The sequence below is a fragment of the Candoia aspera genome, chromosome 2 (assembly GCF_035149785.1).
Source record: "Candoia aspera isolate rCanAsp1 chromosome 2, rCanAsp1.hap2, whole genome shotgun sequence".
Taxonomy (NCBI): domain Eukaryota; kingdom Metazoa; phylum Chordata; class Lepidosauria; order Squamata; family Boidae; genus Candoia; species Candoia aspera.
In genome coordinates this window covers 75,848,250-75,868,181 of record NC_086154.1, presented here as the reverse complement: position 1 = coordinate 75,868,181, position 19,932 = coordinate 75,848,250, and the positions used below count along the sequence as shown (strand labels likewise).

Sequence of the window (19,932 nt, the reverse complement as noted above, 5' to 3'; positions counted from 1 at the left end):
TGAGGAGCCTTATGATGAAGGTGAAAGAAGAAAGTGCAAAAACTGGCTTGCAGCTAAACCTCAAAAAAACCAGGATTATGGCAACCAGCTTGACTGATAACTAGCAAATAGAGGGAGAAAATGTAGAAGCAGTGAAAGACTTTGTATTTCTAGGTGCGAAGGTTACTGCAGATGCTGACTGCAGTCAGGAAATCGGAACACGCTTAATCCTTGGGAGAAGAGCAATGACAAATCTTGATAAAATAGTTAAGAGGAGAGACATCACATTGACAACAAAGGTCCACATAGTTAAAGCAATGGTGTTCCCCGTAGTAACATATGGCTGCGAGAGCTGGACCATAAGGAAGGCTGAGAGAAGGAAGATAGTTGCTTTGGAACTGTGGTGTTGGAGGAAAATTCTGAGAGTGCCTTGGACTGCAAGAAGATCAAACCAGTCCATCCTCCAGGAAATAAAGCCAGACTGCTCACTGGAGGGAATGATATTAAAGGCAAAACTGAAATACTTTGGCCACATAATGAGAAGACAGGACACCCTGGAGAAGATGCTGATGCTAGGGAGAGTAGAAGGCAAAAGGAAGAGGGGCCGACCAAGGGCAAGATGGATGGATGATATTCTAGAGGTGACGGACTTGTCCCTGGGGGAGCTGGGGGTGTTGACGACCGACAGGAAGCTCTGGCGTGGGCTGGTCCATGAAGTCACGAAGAGTTGGATGCGACTAAACGAATAAACAACAACAATATGTAGCACTCCCCTTTGTGCTTTCTTTGCACTGTAGATATCCTATACTATGTCTGACTGGTGTTTTCCGTATCACAGCATGGCAGAAACAAGGTTTTGGCACACAAACCAAATGTAATGTAAGTGACTTCTGAATCAACACTAAATAGAAAAACATTTGGGTAGGAAAAGTGTTAACCACTGGAATACATATTGCCAACTTATTTTTATACTTGGGCTGGAATCCTTGCCAATGTCTGTGGTACATGCTAGAGTTCTGAACTAAAAAGTGAATTTTTCATCAAGGAAACATTGTTTACCTTTGGCAGACTGACTGGTGTCCTTGGTTTGGTCCTAGGATTTTTTATCAGCTGTCTTTGATCCAGAGGAAGTAAGTGATATTTCATGGCTTCAATGAGGAAGTCTTTACATGTATTATTATTCTTGATTAAAGCTTCTTCTTCAACTGTCTAAATATGTCAATACAGATTAGTGCAATGGTTACATTTCACTAATGAACAATAGGTGGTGAACGTTAAAAAGTATGTGCCAAGGGAAGTTTGCTGGATCTGTCTTGAAAGATTTAGATGTAGCAGTATTAAGCTATAGGCCATTCTGCCTATTCCACACTTAGTCCATTAAGCGGTTCCCATATTTCATTCCTTACAATATTAGTTTTATTTTAAGTGGGCACTGATGCACATTCTATGCATGAAATTGTGCTACCACCTTATCTAATTCAGTGTTTCCCAACTTTGGCAACTTTAAGATGTGTGGACTTCAATTCCCAGCCATGCTGGCTGGGGAAATCTGGGAGCTGAAGTCCACACATCTTAAAAGTTGCCACAGATGGCAAACACTGATATAAAATGAGGGTGGGAAATCCTCAAGGCATACACAGAGTTTTCAGGCACAGAAAAAAACAGACATGGAAAGCAGTAGTGTGCAGGGTTGGGATGATTTGAATCATCTTTCAAATCCTATAAAAGTGGGAAGATGGTAGTGACACTGCACAAATTTTGGCTTTCAAATGCCAGGATCAGAAAATATATTCTTCTTTCCAATTCAGGAGAGAGTGTACTTCGCTCAGCCTAAATTGTTGCTTAACAGGCTGGGAGGAACATAGTCTCCATAGCAAAGAAGCATAGAGATGGCCCTTCTTCTGCCTCCCTGACCCCTTTAACAGAAGTTGGGAGGCAATTATGTGATGCCCATGTGGCCCACATAAAAAAAGACTGAATGCTGCATGTAACTTGTAGGCCACCCATATGTATTGTAAGTTTGTGTGTGTGAGAGTGAACTGAGCAATCCTTTCAAAGATACTTAATTATGACATATTAGTCTCTTTGGCGCAGAAGGTATCTCACATGCTAAATTTGTTTGGGTTTTTTGGTTTCTGTAGATGCTCATGTTTTTTTTAATTGCACTGATGTGGGAACTTAACAAGAGGATGAATGAAATGTTCTTGTGATTGGATAATTAATATTACAAGAATGGGAGGACATCCATTCCCCATCAAGTATACAATGATTGGGAGAACATGCAGTTTATTATCACCAGGATTTTCTTTTCTTTTAAACTTAGGTAATTGACTTAAATGCCAGCATTTAAAGATATGAACACATGCATAAGACTACCTAAATAGTCTGTGTGATGATAGTAGGAACGAGGTAGGCATGAGGGACAGGATTTTTTTTACAGTATCCCTATATTAGAAGTTTCTCAAACAGCATCTCTACAGGTCTTCAGGAAGATTTAAAATTTTAACCTGTAGTCTATCATCTTTACTTAATTTTTTTTAACCACACTTGCTATGGTATTTGGTGTTTCATATTTTGGGAAAAGATTAACTTGGCCTTTATTAATATTGACATCAGTATTATCTTAACCTGTAAACTCCCTTGGAAGAATTTTTCTCTGAAAAACAGCTAACAGCAGCAAGAACAATAGTAACACACACGCATATACATACATGCATTCAGGCACGCATATGACACTCCAAAACAGTACACTTCAGGAGTGAGGACCTACATTAAGCTTTACCTATTTGATTTTATTGGGCAGGAAGTTTCCACCCAAAGAAGGCAGATATCCAAATTCAAAGCTACAAAAGGTTTTGAGAAACCAAATGGCACCAAGTGCAGGTCTTAAAGGAGCGGTGTCAGATGGGTGAACCAAGTGGTGCCCATTAACTAGGCAGACCACTGCATTCTGGACCACCTGAAATGTCCACATGATCTTTAAAGACAGCCCATGCAAAGCAAATTATGGTAGTCCAAACATGAGGTGACAAAAGCTAAGTGACAATCATCGAAGTATCTCAATCCACAAATGGCTACAATTGGCTCACAAGATGAGTTATGCCATAGTCTCCACCTGCTCTTCAAGCAAGAGCCATGAATTCAAGCAGATCCCCAGATTATGGATGACCTTTGGATGGGGAGCGCTACCCCATTCAGTGCTAAAGATTGAATTCCACTGGAATCCATTTGCTTCTAAATCCACAGCCACTCCAGCTTGCTGGAAATGAATCTTGATAGCCCCTCCTGTTCAGTCAGAGGTGGAGACCTATAAATGATCATCATCAGCACACTGCTATAGCTTCACCCTGGGTCAATAAATGATCCCTCCCAGTGATTACATTACTAAAAAACCTATATAATATGAATTCTGAATTCATATCTCATTAGAATGCAAAATGGCAGCCTTTCCTGTGCCATTTATTAGACAAGTTTAATCCCTGTTCCATCCAACTGAGCCTTCAAGTGAAGAAAGCATTGTGCTACCTAGCAAGAAAGCATGCAAAGACTGATTTCTAAGGCTGATAGATGAATGGATTCCAATTCATAAAGAAGCAGCTCAAGCTTCTGTTATTTTTAATTGCGCAAAGATCTGATGACTACTAACCTGTACAAGGTAATCTCTGGGCAAGAGAGGAAGACGAACATGCTCCATCAGCTTTGCCATGTGTTCCAAACGAGACTCTTTGTCATAGTTTATCCAAGAAATGACAGCTTCAAAGACCTGCAAACAGCAAAAAAACTTGTTTGCCTAAAAGGGACATAATTTGTCATTACAGAACCGAACTTTGGAACCAGTGATTCCATAAATTATGCAATACTAAGTCTGCAGAAACTAAATAAACATTTTTAAAAGGCAGAGGATGATGATAGAATAAGGCTTATATAAGCATTAATAAGATTGTGTGCAGGAGGAGAATATAGAACTTCAAATAAGCCATAGCTTGTGTACTTTTTGACTTCAAATTATGTAGCACACTTCCAGTCCAGAACATCAACTTGTTTACAGTGTTGTGCAATAAGTCTACATTATAATTGTTAGCATTCTGAAGCTAATTTAAAACCTCAAGGGCAATATTCACATTCTGATTTCACCACTAGAAAAAAAATGTGTTTGGGATGTGTACTTAATTTTCCCGCTTCAAGTCTTTTGCATGACTATTTGGATAATGTTCTAAGGACCAACCGGAAAGAAGATACTGGAGCGTGTAGTATGTGATAGCAGGGAACACAAAAGGAGCGTGGAAAAATCATGGAGTTCTATGAAATGAACAAAGGTATACACCAGCCATTGGAAATCTCACTTTTTAGTTCAAAATAGATTTTGTAGGTAAGGGAAGGAAGATCCAAATATAGTCTAGATCACTATACATAGCCACTGCACAGCTAAAATCCTGGTTTGTGTTGAAATCATCCAATCACCAGCAACCACAAATTTATTTCAGTGCAGGAGTTATGCCTGATAAGGAACCTCCAGGCTGGAGGCCTGAATATTATCTAAGAGCATCAGAAAGAATGTTGAAGAAAAGGAGCTTCAATTAATGAATCTGCAGTAAGAAAAAGATGCAAATGGGAAGTCCAGACTAAAGTACTGATGGTGCTTATGCACATTTGTATGCTTGTGTTGCTTAAAAACCGAATCCTTCAGCCAGTGTAAATTAGGGATGGGACATTAAATTTAAAGTGGCACTAATTGCATTCTCTCTAGCTTGTTATACTTTCTACAAAAGGTTAATCAATTACTCATTTAGCAATGTTTTAAATTGTGAACCTTGATCTGTGTGCCTTCTCATCTTTTCAGCTTCATTAGTGGGCGTTTTGGTGTATCCCTTTCCTGATCATGTAAGTCTTCTGCCTTTAGGTGCGCTGCATCTTCTTAGATTACAGAATTTCAAAGCCTGCTGGAGTTTATTCCACTTCTGTCTTGGCTCTGGGCAGCACCATGCCAAGGCTTTTAAACACCAAGGTGTATGATTGTGCCGATCTTTAAAACCCTAATTAGCTTGAGATCCAAATACCTAAGACGCATCACTCCCTATGGCAGCATATGTGTGCCTTGGGATCTTCAGGGGAGGCTCTTCTCAGAGAAGAAGAAAATTTATTTCATTCTTAGAAGCAATATCCATGCGACAAGAGCCAAGATGGCAATGAGGCAGCAATTGATGTAAAGAGCTCCTCCAAAAGATTGTTTTTATCATCTTTTTTCTTAGCCTATCAGGATAGCACATGTATTTCGCACCTCCTGTCAGTCTAATTACATTAATAGACGACTGTGAAGACAAAAGCTTAGCTAAAGGACTTTGTGTGGAATTGACTGACATGGGTAAAAGAAAGAAGCGGCACCATGTTAGCCCAAGTTCCCTTCCTCCACTGAAGTTTGCTAAACAGCCAAGAATCAAAGATTGCTTTGTACAAAAGGGAAACGTAAGTAAAACAAATCTTTCCCACTTCCAGCAAATTCGAAATCTTGGAATGGGATCTCCAAACAGAGTTGGAAAAACAACAGTTATTAGAGCTTTCCCTATCTGTTAGGGAAGAGCTAAATGGGAGCCAGGACCTCAGTACAGGCTCCCCTCATGTGTCATCACTTCATGTAACTAGCCCAAATACTTGTCACAGGGGATCTGAAACTAAGCTTAAAACTAAAAACAAAAAACAAAATCAGAAGATGGAGAATACCCACGTGACAGCTAGCAAATGTTGTCATTTATTTGAATGCTCAGGTCTTTCTCTTTTTCCTCTGTCTATGCAGTGAAGCAAGTTTTGTTACATTTCCATATTACAGAAGATACAATCAAGAATACCTTTTCCTCTGATGACACTGTGAGCTTGTCACTTGATATCAAGCTGCAAACCTGGTCCAGGCTTAGGCTAAGAAATTCTTCACCAAGCATCACTTCAGGAAAATGCTGCTCTGTTCCAAAGAATTAGAAGTTAAGAAAAGGAAGATCATAATGAAAATCCAAGTTTTCACTCAACACAAACAACTAATAGCTGAACGATGGTATTACAGTGTATAAAGAACAGACTGATTGGTGCTCAGGAATGACACCAATAAAGAAAATGAGCTCCACAGTTACATCAAGAGGTGTACAGCCTGCTGCTGCGCATGTGTGAAACTCTGAATTTCACTGACACGCTGTAGAAGAGCCACAGCTTAGTACATGCTTGGCATGCAAAGGAACTCAGGTCCAATCATGTACAGAAAACAACAACAACAAGAAGAACATCTATCTGATTCTGCAGGCAGCATCTACTGTATCAACCAATGTTGACCAGGCTTGCGACTGGTTACACTGACTGTAGGTGATGGAAACTGTAGTCCAAAGCATTTGGGAAGTGCTTGGGTGGGAAAGGCTTGTAAAGACTGTAATTGTAAAGACTGATTACATATATGGAGGAATAGTATAACACTGTTTCCTGAGGGCAGGCCCAAGAAAGACAGTTTCTGTACTAGTGTGGAAAACTGCACATAGAAACTGAATTTCTTTTTAGACAAATAATCCATAGTAGATTGGAACCTAGTTTGTTTTCCAAGCTGAAAAGCAACGCGATAATGAAGATGTTATCATCATATAAATACATAGACACAGATAGATTACAATATAGATACTTATCTTCAGAACTTTTCATTTCCGGTATCAGTTCTGAATGTTATTACTGAGTATTTTTTTAAAATTAGCTCTGCTAAAATACTTCTGTTCACCAGCAGGTGGCTCTTGAGAACATCAATCTCAACCCAACTTTAATAATTATAATGGTCTATCACAGATCATCCAATAGCTTATTATGGGAAAACAACTTTTAAAAATGAGGATATAATGTTCTATACAAATATTCAATATTGTACGAAGGCAAAAATTTACACTCTAGTGTTACCAAGATTATAGTCCATATATCACACTAAACCAAAATCCAATAAATCACATTGTGGCTTAAGGCACCATGTCAACACAGGCTAAGTCATCTGCTTTAGGCATTTCTCAAAGATATTCAGTGACCTCATAAGTTGCTTTCTGCTGCTTTAACATGCAGATTATTTTACTGTACACAGTTAATGTACAGCCAAAGGAATTTTGAATGAAGTTCTGGAATATTTTCATTAACATTTCGTAGGGGGATGTTAAAGTAATACATTCTTCATGAAGGGCAACAAAACATTAAGCGCAGCTCTTGCAATCAAGCCAGATTTAAACTAAATGTCATACAGTACCGGTCTGGTTAAAGATTAAAAGGTTCCAAAAATCAAACACTTAAAAGGTAATTATTTGTCCCAGACATCAGAATGTAAGAAAAGCTCTGACTGCCCTACATTCAAGAAGCTCAGAAATGTGGGCAACGGAGCAACAGGTGTCCTTGATTTTCAAGGCAGGTCAACTGTAACAAACATCTTTGTTGCCAGTGATAACCCCTTAATTTCTCTGGAATCCTTTACAGCCACCCAAATCAGTAGCCATCATCCCCAGTTCCAAGGTTTAACCAAGTGCTTCCTTTACAGGTCCTAAATCTCCCCATATCAGGTTGAATCTCCCCATGTTATTCTGATTTTATTGAATTTTAAATTGTTTTATTGTGAACCGCCCAGGGTCCCCCAAGTGGGGGAGATGGGTGGTAATAAAAATATAATAACTAAATATTATTTATTTATTTCTGTTTCTTAACAAATAAAAATAACAAATTTGTTTCTTAATAAATAAATAAATATTATTTATTTATTTTCTGTTTCTTAACAATGTCAGAACCTCCAGTTAAGAAACAGAAAAAAAAAACTCTCTCCTTATCCTCAGGTCCATACACACATGTATGATTTTACACTCCTCTAAGATAGTGTTTCTCAGCCTAGCCAATGTCCAGATATGTGAACAACTGCCAGAATTCCCAGCAATAGCCATGCTGGCTATGGAATTCTGGGGGTTAAAAGTCCACCTTAAAAGTCTGGATTTGCTCAGGATGAAAACACCACTCTAACCTGTCTCCTCTTAACTGCCTTTGCTGCAAGCTAACAAACCTAAACTGTAGCTTTTTTTTATAGAACTGATCTAGCCCCATAATCATATTGACTGCCCTTGTTTATATCTTTCCCAGCTCTCAGATTAGCCAAGGTTTAGGGAGAACATGCATGCATACTCCAAGTGCAGTATCACCAAAGATGTATTATGAATTGGTGCATTGGTTGACCTGGTTATCTTCAGGGATTCTGTTCTCACTTCATTACATCAGAAACGAGACCTTACAAAAATGTATTTTATGCATCTGCAAAAGGCTGTCTGCACTTAAGTAAAGGAACAAAATATAAGGTCAACACTGCAGATATGCAAAACCTTTAGGTCTGGTTTGTTTAGTAACCATGAAAATGCAAAACTGCAGATAATGTATCATGGCTAATAAGGGATGCCAGTAATTTCATTTTTAATTCTTCCTTCCCTAATGGCTCCAAGCCTGGAATTTGTCTTTTCTTTTTACAGTCATCACAGAATGGATTGATGTTTGCCTAGATCTATCCATCATGATTCAAAATCCTCCTTTTCAGTCAGTCTTCAACAGTTCCTATTACATGAAAATTGTCTCTATTTTCTGTTCTTTAGCCAGCTACCATTCCATGACAGCATCTGTCCCCTTAGCACATGCCTGCTGTGTTTAATCAATGAAAAAGTTACTGAAAAGATTTGCATCTGGATTTGCAAATAATTTGATTCACACTTAAAATTTCATATTCACTAGCCAAGTCCAGTTTATTTGGACAAAGAAGGTGGAGACAGAGCTGCAGCTATATAGAATCATCCTATGATATACTGCTGTTATCATTGTCGTCTAAACAAGACTGCGTCATTGACATGGACACCACTAGCTCTGTACTTCCATTCCTTTAGGGAAGGCTCCAGGGAAGGCACTACATGGTAAGTACAACTATGTTGAAGGCTATGAAAATGGTGATTAGGGAATAGATCTGAAATCTTAGGAGAAGGACAGAATTTGCTTCAGTGTAAAGCATTTTCTGCATATATGCTTGAAGTACTTGACTTCAGGACCTATAAATAATAATAGTGGAAGGATACTTCAAGGTTCTCTATTCTTGTCTATTTTACCCATAACTTTTCTACAATTGTTTATTCTTCTGATAGCACGTAACAGATCACATGGTTTAAGTACTCCCCATATCAGAAACCTGCCAATTGGAAATTGACATCTCATGAACAAGGCTACATTCTTACAACTCATCTCAAATATGCTAACTTTCAGTGAATAGGGTGCTAAGTCTTTAATATTATAGCTGTAGAAAAAGGCTACATTTTACTTAATCATATAACAGGCCAGTGGCAGGCTACCAGTTGGCTTCAAGACTTGTAAGCTGAACTAACAGGCACATAGTGGGTCAAAAAATCACTTCCCTTGCCCACCCTCCCACTACCTCCTCAATTCTTAAACAGCTGAGACAAGCTTGCAGCAAATCAGCAGGGAGAGATGGGTATTGTTTGCACTAACAACTTTTCCTTCAACCTGACCTTGTAATATTTTCCTAATATTCTACTCAAATTCCTTCTACTCCCTCTACTATCTGCTTATTCATGATAAACTCTTCTTTGTAGCTTGCTCTCTCTTCTTACATCAGTTCTTTCTGTTACTTCTCTTTCTTTAGATATTGTGTACTTTTCTACTTCCAAGTGATTCTACTTGGAAGTAGTTTCTTAGACAATTCTTAGACAATTCCTTGCTATTAATTTACTTCCTTTCTTACCTCTCTTAACCTTCTCTGATTTTAGGCCATTTCCTAAAAATCCATCATGGTGTTTCTTTCCTATGCAAACTTGACTCCACCACCCTCCTGCTCAAAAGTGATCCTTGACTTTTAAACTCAGTGGTGCTCTTTTAATGATGGTTACATCTAAGAGAGCAAAGACATGTTCCCAATTAAAACCACAATATTCTACTTAGCTTTTCTAACTCCCCCCATATCCATTTTTTAGCTAATGGTATATTAGATTAGAGTTGACTGGAGAGCAGGCAATTACTCTTAGGAAGGACAGGGTTGGTTGTTTTTTCAGTAGATCTTAAATATGCAATGGTCATTTTACTCAACATTGCTGTTTTGAAATATCAGTATAATTTTCTTTATAAAAAATTCTGTTCAATTTACTACTTGTAAACTGAAAGCATTTTGTAATTTCCATGTCTGTTTGGAACATCTAGCATCGAAAGTGTATTTAAAGTACAAGATGGCTATTTAGATAAATTAATATCCCAATGGCAGCCTTTTCCAATGTTTGTCCCTCCAGACATTTCAGCAATGTTCATTCTGGCTAGGAAATTTTGGGAGCTGAAGTCCACACTTCTGAAGGGCACCTCGGCTGGGGTGGCTGTTCTAAGCTAAGAGTAGGAAACATACTGCCCTCCAAATGTGTTGAACTACAGCTTTAATATACTTCATGCAACAAGATCATTGTTCAAGAATTATGAAACTTCTTCCTGAAGCCTCCCTCTATTTTAGAGATATGGATCATATATATTCAGTTGAATTTCACCCGTTAGAATGAGCATGTTATGCATGTTAAAAGTCCTCTATTTAGCAAGAGGATCACCTGCAAGCTTAAGCAGCAGATTAGTTCCCTCCCCCTTGTTTTGTTTTATGTTGAAGGATGTACTAGTATTCAAGGCATCCATATTTTCATATTATAAAGCCAGGAACATCTTGACGGCTTTTATAATCACCTGCATAGGCATTGGCCTGTTGCAATAATTCTGTGCAGGTGTGCACATCTGCAAAGGCGCGAATTCCAAGGCAATTTGTGGGGTGAAGCTGAGACTGAAGAAAGTCACAACAGTTTTGTCGAACATCCATCAGTTGTAATAGACTGGCGGCTGGCAGTAAAACCTGAAAGTTGAAAAAAGAAAATGCAAGAAAGAATTAGCAACTGAAGTCCCAGGTTGTCTCCTCCAGAAAAGGCAATACATTGAAACACAATTTTAAAAAGTACTGAAGACTAACCATACTATAACACACCTGGGCAAGAAAAGAACTGTATTTCTCTACATCCTTAACATACTTCAGCCAAACAGAACAATAAAACCGCAGCATGCCCTGAGGTGCATTCATTCTACTATTCCAGCAAGAACAATCCAACCCAACTGGATCACACGGGAATATTACAAATCAGTAACTTTTTTAGAGAGCACTAACCCCAACAGGCATCAATAAAATGAAGAAATTAATTAAGCTATCAGTCTCTAGGCCTCAACATTTTGATTCTTAGAATAGATTAGCTTAACCTAGTAAAGGGAAACTAATCATGATTGTTTTCTTTTCAGCTAATATCAGTTCTTCAGGGTTTTAATATCCTACTCAAACAATGAAGGACAGAATATAAATGTAACTTACAGCACTTTTCCCAGTAAGGAGGACATCCACATCTATGTTGTACTTCAATGGTTAAGTTATTGGAGTATCATATACCAATGGCCGGCATTTTCAAAATCTGTTGGTAAACCTGACCCTCGAGTATCCTTTAGAAACCCCTTCACAGATCTCCTCAGATTGAGAGGAACAGTTAAGTGTGTCCAATCTCTTGTTAATGGTCCTCCATGAGACTGGAAATCCCAAATATGCAAGTTCCCAACTCTGTGGAGATTAATTGCTCTCTGAAGATGGAGACAGTTACAGCTCAACACAGACCTTCCCTGCCAATCCAAGGAAGCAGGGGTGGAAGAGATGGAGATGGGGTTCCTGCCACCCTCCCATCCATCCTTCCTATTTTATAATGCCTGGAGAGGGTTTCAGAGCAATCTGAACGAGAACGTAAGACCAGGACTTGGACTGTATAAAAACAGACAATATGAACTGAATGTCAACGTCTGGGCATCCGAAACCACACTGCAGTGGACCGCAAACTTCATTTAAAATCTGCAGCTTTCAACTTTCAAACGCTGCCGGAACTGAAATCTTGAACAACAAAACCAGATCAAGTGATTACATTTTCACTGGCATGTCAGATGTAATGCTCCCAAAGTACATTCTGTACTTTTAAATTCTTCAGAGATACTTAATTTTGATAAGACACCGCAATTTTGTGTGTGTGCTTTCATGCACACATGGGTATAATAGAGTTATAGTGATTCAATTTAAATTTCAACCCAAAATGTATTCTGTACTTTTGTTATTTTTTCTTCCCATCATTAAAATGAAAAATTTCCAAAGTGGCTTAGATAAGAAAAGCAGTAATCCTTTATCTCTGCTTCGAATAAACCCAACTGAAATTAGCGGACCTTCTGATTGAGATGTGTACAAGATAACACTGTAAATTGTACTAACAACAACAACAAAATAATGAGAACAAAATATGAACAAGCATATTTGGTAATAAATTCTACTGTAGGTTTATTGTCTATGTACCAATCGAAGCAAATTTTGTCTATATATCAATTGGCAAAATTATTGTCTATGTTTCCCAATAATTTACACATAATATTTTCTATCACATAATTTTACTGAACTAAAATACATACCTATTTAGATCAATAATGTTGAACAACATGGGAAATAACAATAGTTTTTTCAAAAGTCGGCAAAGAGTATTCTTTAAATGCTGCTTGTTCAAAATTGATCTCTGCATTTTGTTTATATCAGTAAGATTGAAAATACATTACCTATTCAATGTCATTATGCATAGTAATATTGAATATGGAAGTTTTAAATGGCTGTATTTCTTAATATTTCAAATGTTATATTCTTTTAAATGGTTTTAACTGTTTTCTTATGTTGTCCTATTTTATACTTGAGGATGCATTGCTATCTTGTTTGCTTTAATTGAAAAGTAATAGTAACATCAAGAACCAGCAGAAAATCATAGAACAGAAGGCATTCTAAAGCTGGTTCAAAAGGAATTTACAGGGCAGGGCGCTTCTATGAGCTGCTAAAACCACAGAGTAACCAAGAGATTCTTCTAAGCTTTCCTCACCTGGACATTCTCTTCTGTGACCTCTACCTCTGCTGTGTAGATATAATCAATTAGTTTGCTTAAGGTTAGTCCATCAACATCTTTGATCTCAATCTTCTTTGCTTTGCTTTCAGTCATATCTCCTGAAATTCAATTATAGAAATTATTTTAAAAGGCAGTCATAGTTTGAGTTGGGAGAGATCCCATTAGGTTCCATCAACTTATTATCTTTTTATTTTAAAAGCCATATTTGGAATAACCAAAGAATATATGTGGGAAAGTGAAGGTGTCTCTCTTTGAACCAATTACTGGGCATCTATTCTTTTGGGGATGCTGCAGTAGTAGGTTTCCAGAGTGGAACTAGATAACCTTGAAAATCTCTTCCAATCTATGATTCTATATTACAACTTCTAAACTTCAGAAACTATTATTCTACTCTTTAACTGTACTTTTATACCAACTGTAATGTTCTATATAATTTCGTACTATTCCATGAAGAAAGCCAAAACCAACATGTTTTTGTTTCTTTTCTGAGGTGATAAATTGAGTATCTTTTTATGCCTTCAACAGGGTTTTTATTCCTTTGGGAAAAACATATGTTACAAAACTAGGTAACTATGTTTATCCTCTGGTTTAGAACACAATGACTACGATTGTCTTAGTGAAAAGTTCTTCAGTTTCTGTATTCCTTTATATCCAACCTTCAGAATAGGTAGCCTGAGTAAAGCCAGAGTGGACGAGACTAGTTGTACAGCATTTTTGGATGCATTCCATGTAGGTCTGGGGATGAATTTTAATTAGCTAAAGGTGAAAAAACTGAGGATAATGTGATGAAATCTGAAAATTCAAATCATTATCTTTCCATTATAGATTCTTACTGCTACATATCCATGTTGCCAAGTTTCGTAATTTCTGGTTCATAAATCAGAGTTTTATCATTTACAGTGCTCATCTCAAATTTTAACCTGACTTGAGAAAGTCAGCGTACTTGTCCATCACCCAAATACATTTTTTGGTTGGTGTTCCAGGGAAGGAGAAAAATATTTTCTTGCCTCTCCTATGCAAGAGATTCTGTCTGTTACTCAAAATGAGGTTAAATGCCGTGAATAACATGAAGTCCCTGCATTCTGGGCAGGAGATAATACCTTTGGATTTATCACTACTGAGTTTTTATCATGGAGGACAACATAATTCTAACCTATCATTGGCAATGGATTACCTCAGTAAATATTCTACCAAAGGGTTCCTTAAGCACCTGTATAATATACAACGTGTGAACTTCATCCTTTTTCTGTCACACATTCAGATACGTAGCAAACCCTTAGGTCTTCACCAAGTAATAAAGTATTTGCCCATACAGTTGAATAATCTGCATTATCATAGCAAAGTATTTCAGCACAGAAAGTATCCCTGATGTTCACTATTTTGTTTCATGGCTAATGATCTGGAAAAACAAAAAAACTACTCAAGGTTGGCAATTTATTATCTGATATAATTATCTGGGGAGGCTTTTTCCATTGTCAAAGGATGGTGCCCAGTAGATTTGAAGAGAAAAAGTTGATGGGGAATATACATGGGCAGGAGGGAAAAGGCACACCTGCTTTAAGGAGTTGCTGACAAATTGTACATGAGCCCTGCACATGCTTCAAAGCATACTTTTCCCTTTGAATCTGCACAGCCTTTACACGCATACGCACCAGAAAGAGGAACCACTTGCTTTGTTTTGTTTTTTAAAAAGGCCTTATAAAAATTGTGCATACTATTTGGAAAGCATTACAAACACTGTCATTATCAATGGGAGTATTTTTTTTAAGATAACAAGAATATAATTAATCTTCTGCTTTCATAAACACCCCACCCCATTAGTAGCAAAATACTATGACAATTTATAGGAGAGGTAGAATTAATAATGGAAGATTAATTAGTGCTTTTTAGAGTAAATCAGCAACTTCAGGAAAGTACAGAATCAGCCATAATCATAAATAGTGTATTTCAACATAAATTTCAGACAAGGGCAAACATCCCCTTATTTCCTAGAGTATAAGCCGGGAGCATGCATTTCCCTGAAACAGCATTAAAATCTACAAAGAGACCATTAACAAAGGAAAAAAAAGGAACACTGAAAAATTAAGGTGGCTGAAGTCTGGCTTAACACCAATTGAGAGATGTCATGGTCACAACACTGGAAAATACACCTAACCAGTTTAACCAGAGCCAGTTTGGTCCAGTGGTTAAGGTGCTGGGCTAGAAACCAGGAGACTGGGAGTTCCAGTCCCACCTTAGGCATGAACGCCGGCTGGGTGACCTTGGACCAGTCACTCTCTCTCCGACCAACTCTCCTTACAGGGTTGTTGTTGTGGGGAAAATAGGAGGAGGAAGGAGTATTAGGTATGTTTGCCACCTTGAGCTAGTTATAAAAATAATAAGCGTGGGATAAAAATTAAATAAATTAAATGAATAAATAACCCTTTTTTGTGTACAAGTGCTATAAAGAGAGTTGATACCAAGTCAAGCTTCTCTAAAGTATCTGTATCTTTCATACAATAGCTTAGTACTTATAAAAAAAAAAAAAAAACAGTTGTCTTCAACACAGAAATCAATGCTTCCAATCACTTTGAAACAAAAAAAGTACACGTAGCCCAGTATTTTAAAGCAGAGTAAGAAACAAATACTTATAAAGAAAGGGTCAATCCAATGTTCTTAATAAGAGAGTTACATAAGTGGATTTCTTAAAACTGGCAAATATGTTTTAATTTAAATAAGTGCATAGTGGGGTAAACCCCTAACTTCACACAAATGCATGCAGTTCATTCTAATTAATTAATTATCTTGGGCTAGATCTACTTTGTCCAGGAAAAAGGATATTTGACACATCAACTGAAGCTGGGCAAAACTACTTACCACAATAATCTTGTTGTCCTCCAGGAACAATGCTGGGCCCAAGAAAGACCCACAAGCTGTGAATCTGCTCCTTCACAGTGAATGGAACTCAATCTAGAACAAGTATTCCAAATCAACTTCTCTCATGACTTTTTCCTTCTCTGGACTGAACTTAAGCTTTTTGACAGCATCTACTTTAGTACTATATTCAGTTTAGGGCCACCATTGCTTTCTTGACCCCTGCATTCCAAAAAGACTATTCTCAGCAGGTTCACAAAGACAAACCATACAGATGAAATACCATATGGATGAAATGCAGTCATAGGAGGCCTCACTAAACAATAACGTCCATGAAATGTAAGCTTGAAAGCACTGTAAAGCAATGACCTCAAAGAAGCTGGATTATGGATGATGGGTTTGAGAGCTTCATTTTAGATTTCATGGAGTACTTAAGACAATTTCCCTTTTATTTCCTTATATTATATGGGTGAAGGCTAACAATCAGCCACAAAATCAACACTGAAGAGAAAAGCCATCTTTCCTTGAAAGGAGTGAAAAAAATGAAGCTGCCTTACCAAAATCAGCTTACAGTAATTGTGTCTATTCTCTCATTGCCTCTTCAAAGTCTTAGATTTAGAAGGAATCTTTCAATCAGAGACGCCAAGAATTGAACCTAGGACCTTCTGCATGCAAACCATATGCATTACTGCTGAACTACAATCCCTTTCTTACTCTTTCTATTTCTTTTTTTAATGGAGTTGTTTAAACTCTTCTTTTGAGTTTATGCTGGCTATTCTTGCAAGCCTGAAACTGGGAGGGAGGACAACCCCTTGGGTCTCTTTTTTTGGTAACTCTTAATTTCCTGTTCATGAAGATGTACTAGATGGGATGGTAGCATGGCAGTAGCAGACTCAATTCTCTCTTCTCCTTTTCCATCTTGATACTGGGTACTAGCAAGGTTGCCACTGCTTCATTCAAAAAAGAAAAAATCTTCCCCTTTCTCAGATGGTGTCAGATCCTGCACCCTGAGTATCAAATGCTGGTCTCTTATTTAGTGCTTTGCAAGCAATGAAGTCAATCTGTATAATTGCAATGTCACAGCCAATAAAATATACTTAAGTGCTTTAAAGACCACTTCATACAAGCCAAATGTTTAAAAAACCTGGATTGTATCTGTCAAATGTCATGTATCTATATCTATATCTATACCTATATATTATTATGTTTCCATTTCTTCATTGTTCAAGCAAAAAGAAACCATGTGTTTTTTAGCAACTGTGATCACAAAAGTCAAAGAGGTAATTATTAATTGTAAAATATAACACTGATAGAATACAGTAACACAAATAAGATACTTAGTGAAGTGTGGTCTGCAGAGGATTCACACCATGGGTGATATTATGCCCCAAGCATTTTTTTTCTATTTTTTTGGGTAAAAATAGTAACACCAGTTATCACAGTTGCCATACAAAGGTGATAAAGGTAAAGGTAAAGGTTTCCCTTGACGTAAAGTCCAGTCGAATCCGACTCTAGGGGGCGGTGCTCATCTCCGTTTCTAAGCCTTGGAGCCGGCGTTGTCATAGACACTTCCGGGTCATGTGGCCAGCATGACGACTCGGAACGCCGTTACCTTCCCGCCGAAGCGGTACCTATTGATCTACTCACATTTGCATGTTTTCGAACTGCTAGGTGAGCAGGAGCTGGGATTAACAACGGGAGCTCACCCCGCCGCGCGGTTTCGAACCGCCGACCTTCCGATCGACAGCTCAGCGGTTTAACCCGCAGCGCCACCGCGTCCCTTACAAAGGTGATAAAGTAAGGTAAAAAATGGAGAAGGGAAGGGAGAGGCAAAAGTTCATGAAGCTTGTTTTCTGTTGGTCTGTTTTAAATGGATGAGTAGCGGCCAAGTCACCTTGGTGCTCAAATAAGGATCTTATCCTCTACCATCAAAACCAGCCCAATGGCAGCCTTAATGCAAAGGCCAACCCAAAACTTCCACTAAGACTATATTGATTTTAGACCGATATTATCTCCACGATCCAACCCATGATGTGAAGCTCCATAGTCATGAGACATTCACTAAAAATGAGGAATATTGGCTTATAGTGTACGCCATACACTTTGTGCCTATCTTTCCTTCTTCTGGCAGAACATTTTCAATAAAGGCCACACCTCTACCTTTCCCACATGCATGTAATACCACCATGTTTTCTTTTCATCCTTCCCAAAATAATAATAGTTATTTGTTTGGAAAATAAAGTTACCTGTAAACATTGCACAGAAATATGGACTGCAAGCTGCTAGGACAATACGGTGGGCTTCAATTTCAATGTCTTCAGCAACAATTACCACATCGCAAAGAAGCCGCTTGCTGTGAACATATCAACAAGGATGGTTTCAGAACAAATCTGGCAAATACAGAACCACTGAATGCATACTAAATAAATGAAGGCTATAGTTGCCATGCTTGTTTATATTTTTATTAGGATCCATATGCCACCTACCAGAATAAACCTTCCCAGACCAGAAAAATTACAAAAATATAACACAATAATAAGAGAAACAATTATACAATAACCCACCTATTCCCAAGTCAAATGAGCTAGCACCATCTATACAGTGCCCTTGACTGAATTCAGTTTCTATTACAGGCTAACGTACTCATGTGAGCTTTAAGAGGCCTAGAGAGACAAGGCCAAACAAACATCATGTGGAAAACAATGCCACAAGAAGCAAGCCACTATTGAGAAATGGCAATCCCTTGTTCAATCTGATCAAATGGATCATCACACAAGCAGACCTCCAGTGCCAACAGATCATGCAGCAGATTAGTCAACTAACCTCAACCCAAACTGCTTCTCTCTTTACAAACATAGACAATTTAATGTTGGCTGGAGATTGGCTGGGTAAAATCTGAAAGTGATATAATGTGACATAACATGGTTGCATTGCATTAGCAAGCAACTTTTGCACCATTTGAATTTTCAGAATGGGATAGCAGACCTACCTAGTGCACATTACAGCATGACAGCCTAAATATCACAAGAGCAGCCTACTCAAGTTGGTATCTTCCACATTTATTGAACCAGTGTTCTTAAAATTCTCAGATTCTAGATTTGTCAACTAAGAATTTGAGATGCTGCAGCTCCAATTCATCGAAAGCACACCAAGTTGGGGAAGACTGTGCTACAAAGCATGGACAGCTAAAACCAATCTAAGCTGGTAAAAAGCATTCCTAGCTCCCACTGCCATCTTAGCCTTCCCAGTTAGTGTTGAATCTAGAACTCAGTACTTGGCCCATCAGAAATGCAATCTAGATTATAACCTGCTACAAAACTCAATCCGAAGTAGGTAGTTTACCAACCCCTACAATCTCTTTTTGGATTAATTTTCTACTAGCTCAATCATCTCCATCTCTAAAAACCCTCTAGTTACCAGTTTTGTTTTTAAAGCTTAATTTAGAGTGGAGTGATTGGCCCAAAATAAAGATGAAGTTAATTTCATCATTATCCAGCTCCACAACTGTCCGATCTTCCCTCCTTAAACTGGTATCTTTTCATCAGTATATTTAACATCCATCTTTATATAATTTTGAATTTGCACTGCATATTTGTTGCAAGCTAGAATAGATAACTAGGACTTTACCAGAAAACCCCAAGGACACTTATGATCTTGATGGACAATAGCACTTTATACTGCCAGCCTATTTATCTACATAAAGGCTCAAACATATAAAACATTTTGATTTAAAAAATTGTTTCATATACATTGCATTTTCATGGGCTCATCTGGGGATAAACAGAAACATTAACAAATCAGGATAACCAATAAGTAAACATAATTTAATGTCTGAAGTTTCCAGTGCCAATGCAACAAACCAGCAGGCAAGGCAACCATCCATTCTTGGACTAGCTCACTTGACAGGGAAGATTCAAGAGAGCAGCTGACTTTTAATGTCACCAGCATTCTAAGGAATCCCAAGTTACACAGACAGATAGCAGCATCAAGTTACACCAACTAAGACTCTCCCTTCTCCGTTCATGAGTATATCCCTTCCTTGAAGAATGCTACTGGAGGCACACAGGGGGATTTCTCTTTTTCCTAT

General features: G+C 37.9%; 1 protein-coding gene across 1 annotated transcript in view; it reads right to left on the bottom strand.

Moving 5' to 3' along the window:
* The window catches only part of KLHL3 (kelch like family member 3), a 56,437-nt gene that overhangs the window by 22,499 nt on the left and 14,006 nt on the right, over positions 1 to 19,932 (bottom strand). The window contains exons 3-8 of the mRNA XM_063292277.1: positions 18,092 to 18,198; positions 12,969 to 13,090; positions 10,726 to 10,888; positions 5,823 to 5,932; positions 3,626 to 3,742; positions 1,039 to 1,188 (exon numbers count right to left, since the gene is read on the bottom strand). Of these exons, the coding sequence (XP_063148347.1) occupies positions 1,039 to 1,188; positions 3,626 to 3,742; positions 5,823 to 5,932; positions 10,726 to 10,888; positions 12,969 to 13,090; positions 18,092 to 18,198 (769 nt within the window). The remainder of the gene's footprint in view (positions 1 to 1,038; positions 1,189 to 3,625; positions 3,743 to 5,822; positions 5,933 to 10,725; positions 10,889 to 12,968; positions 13,091 to 18,091; positions 18,199 to 19,932) is intronic.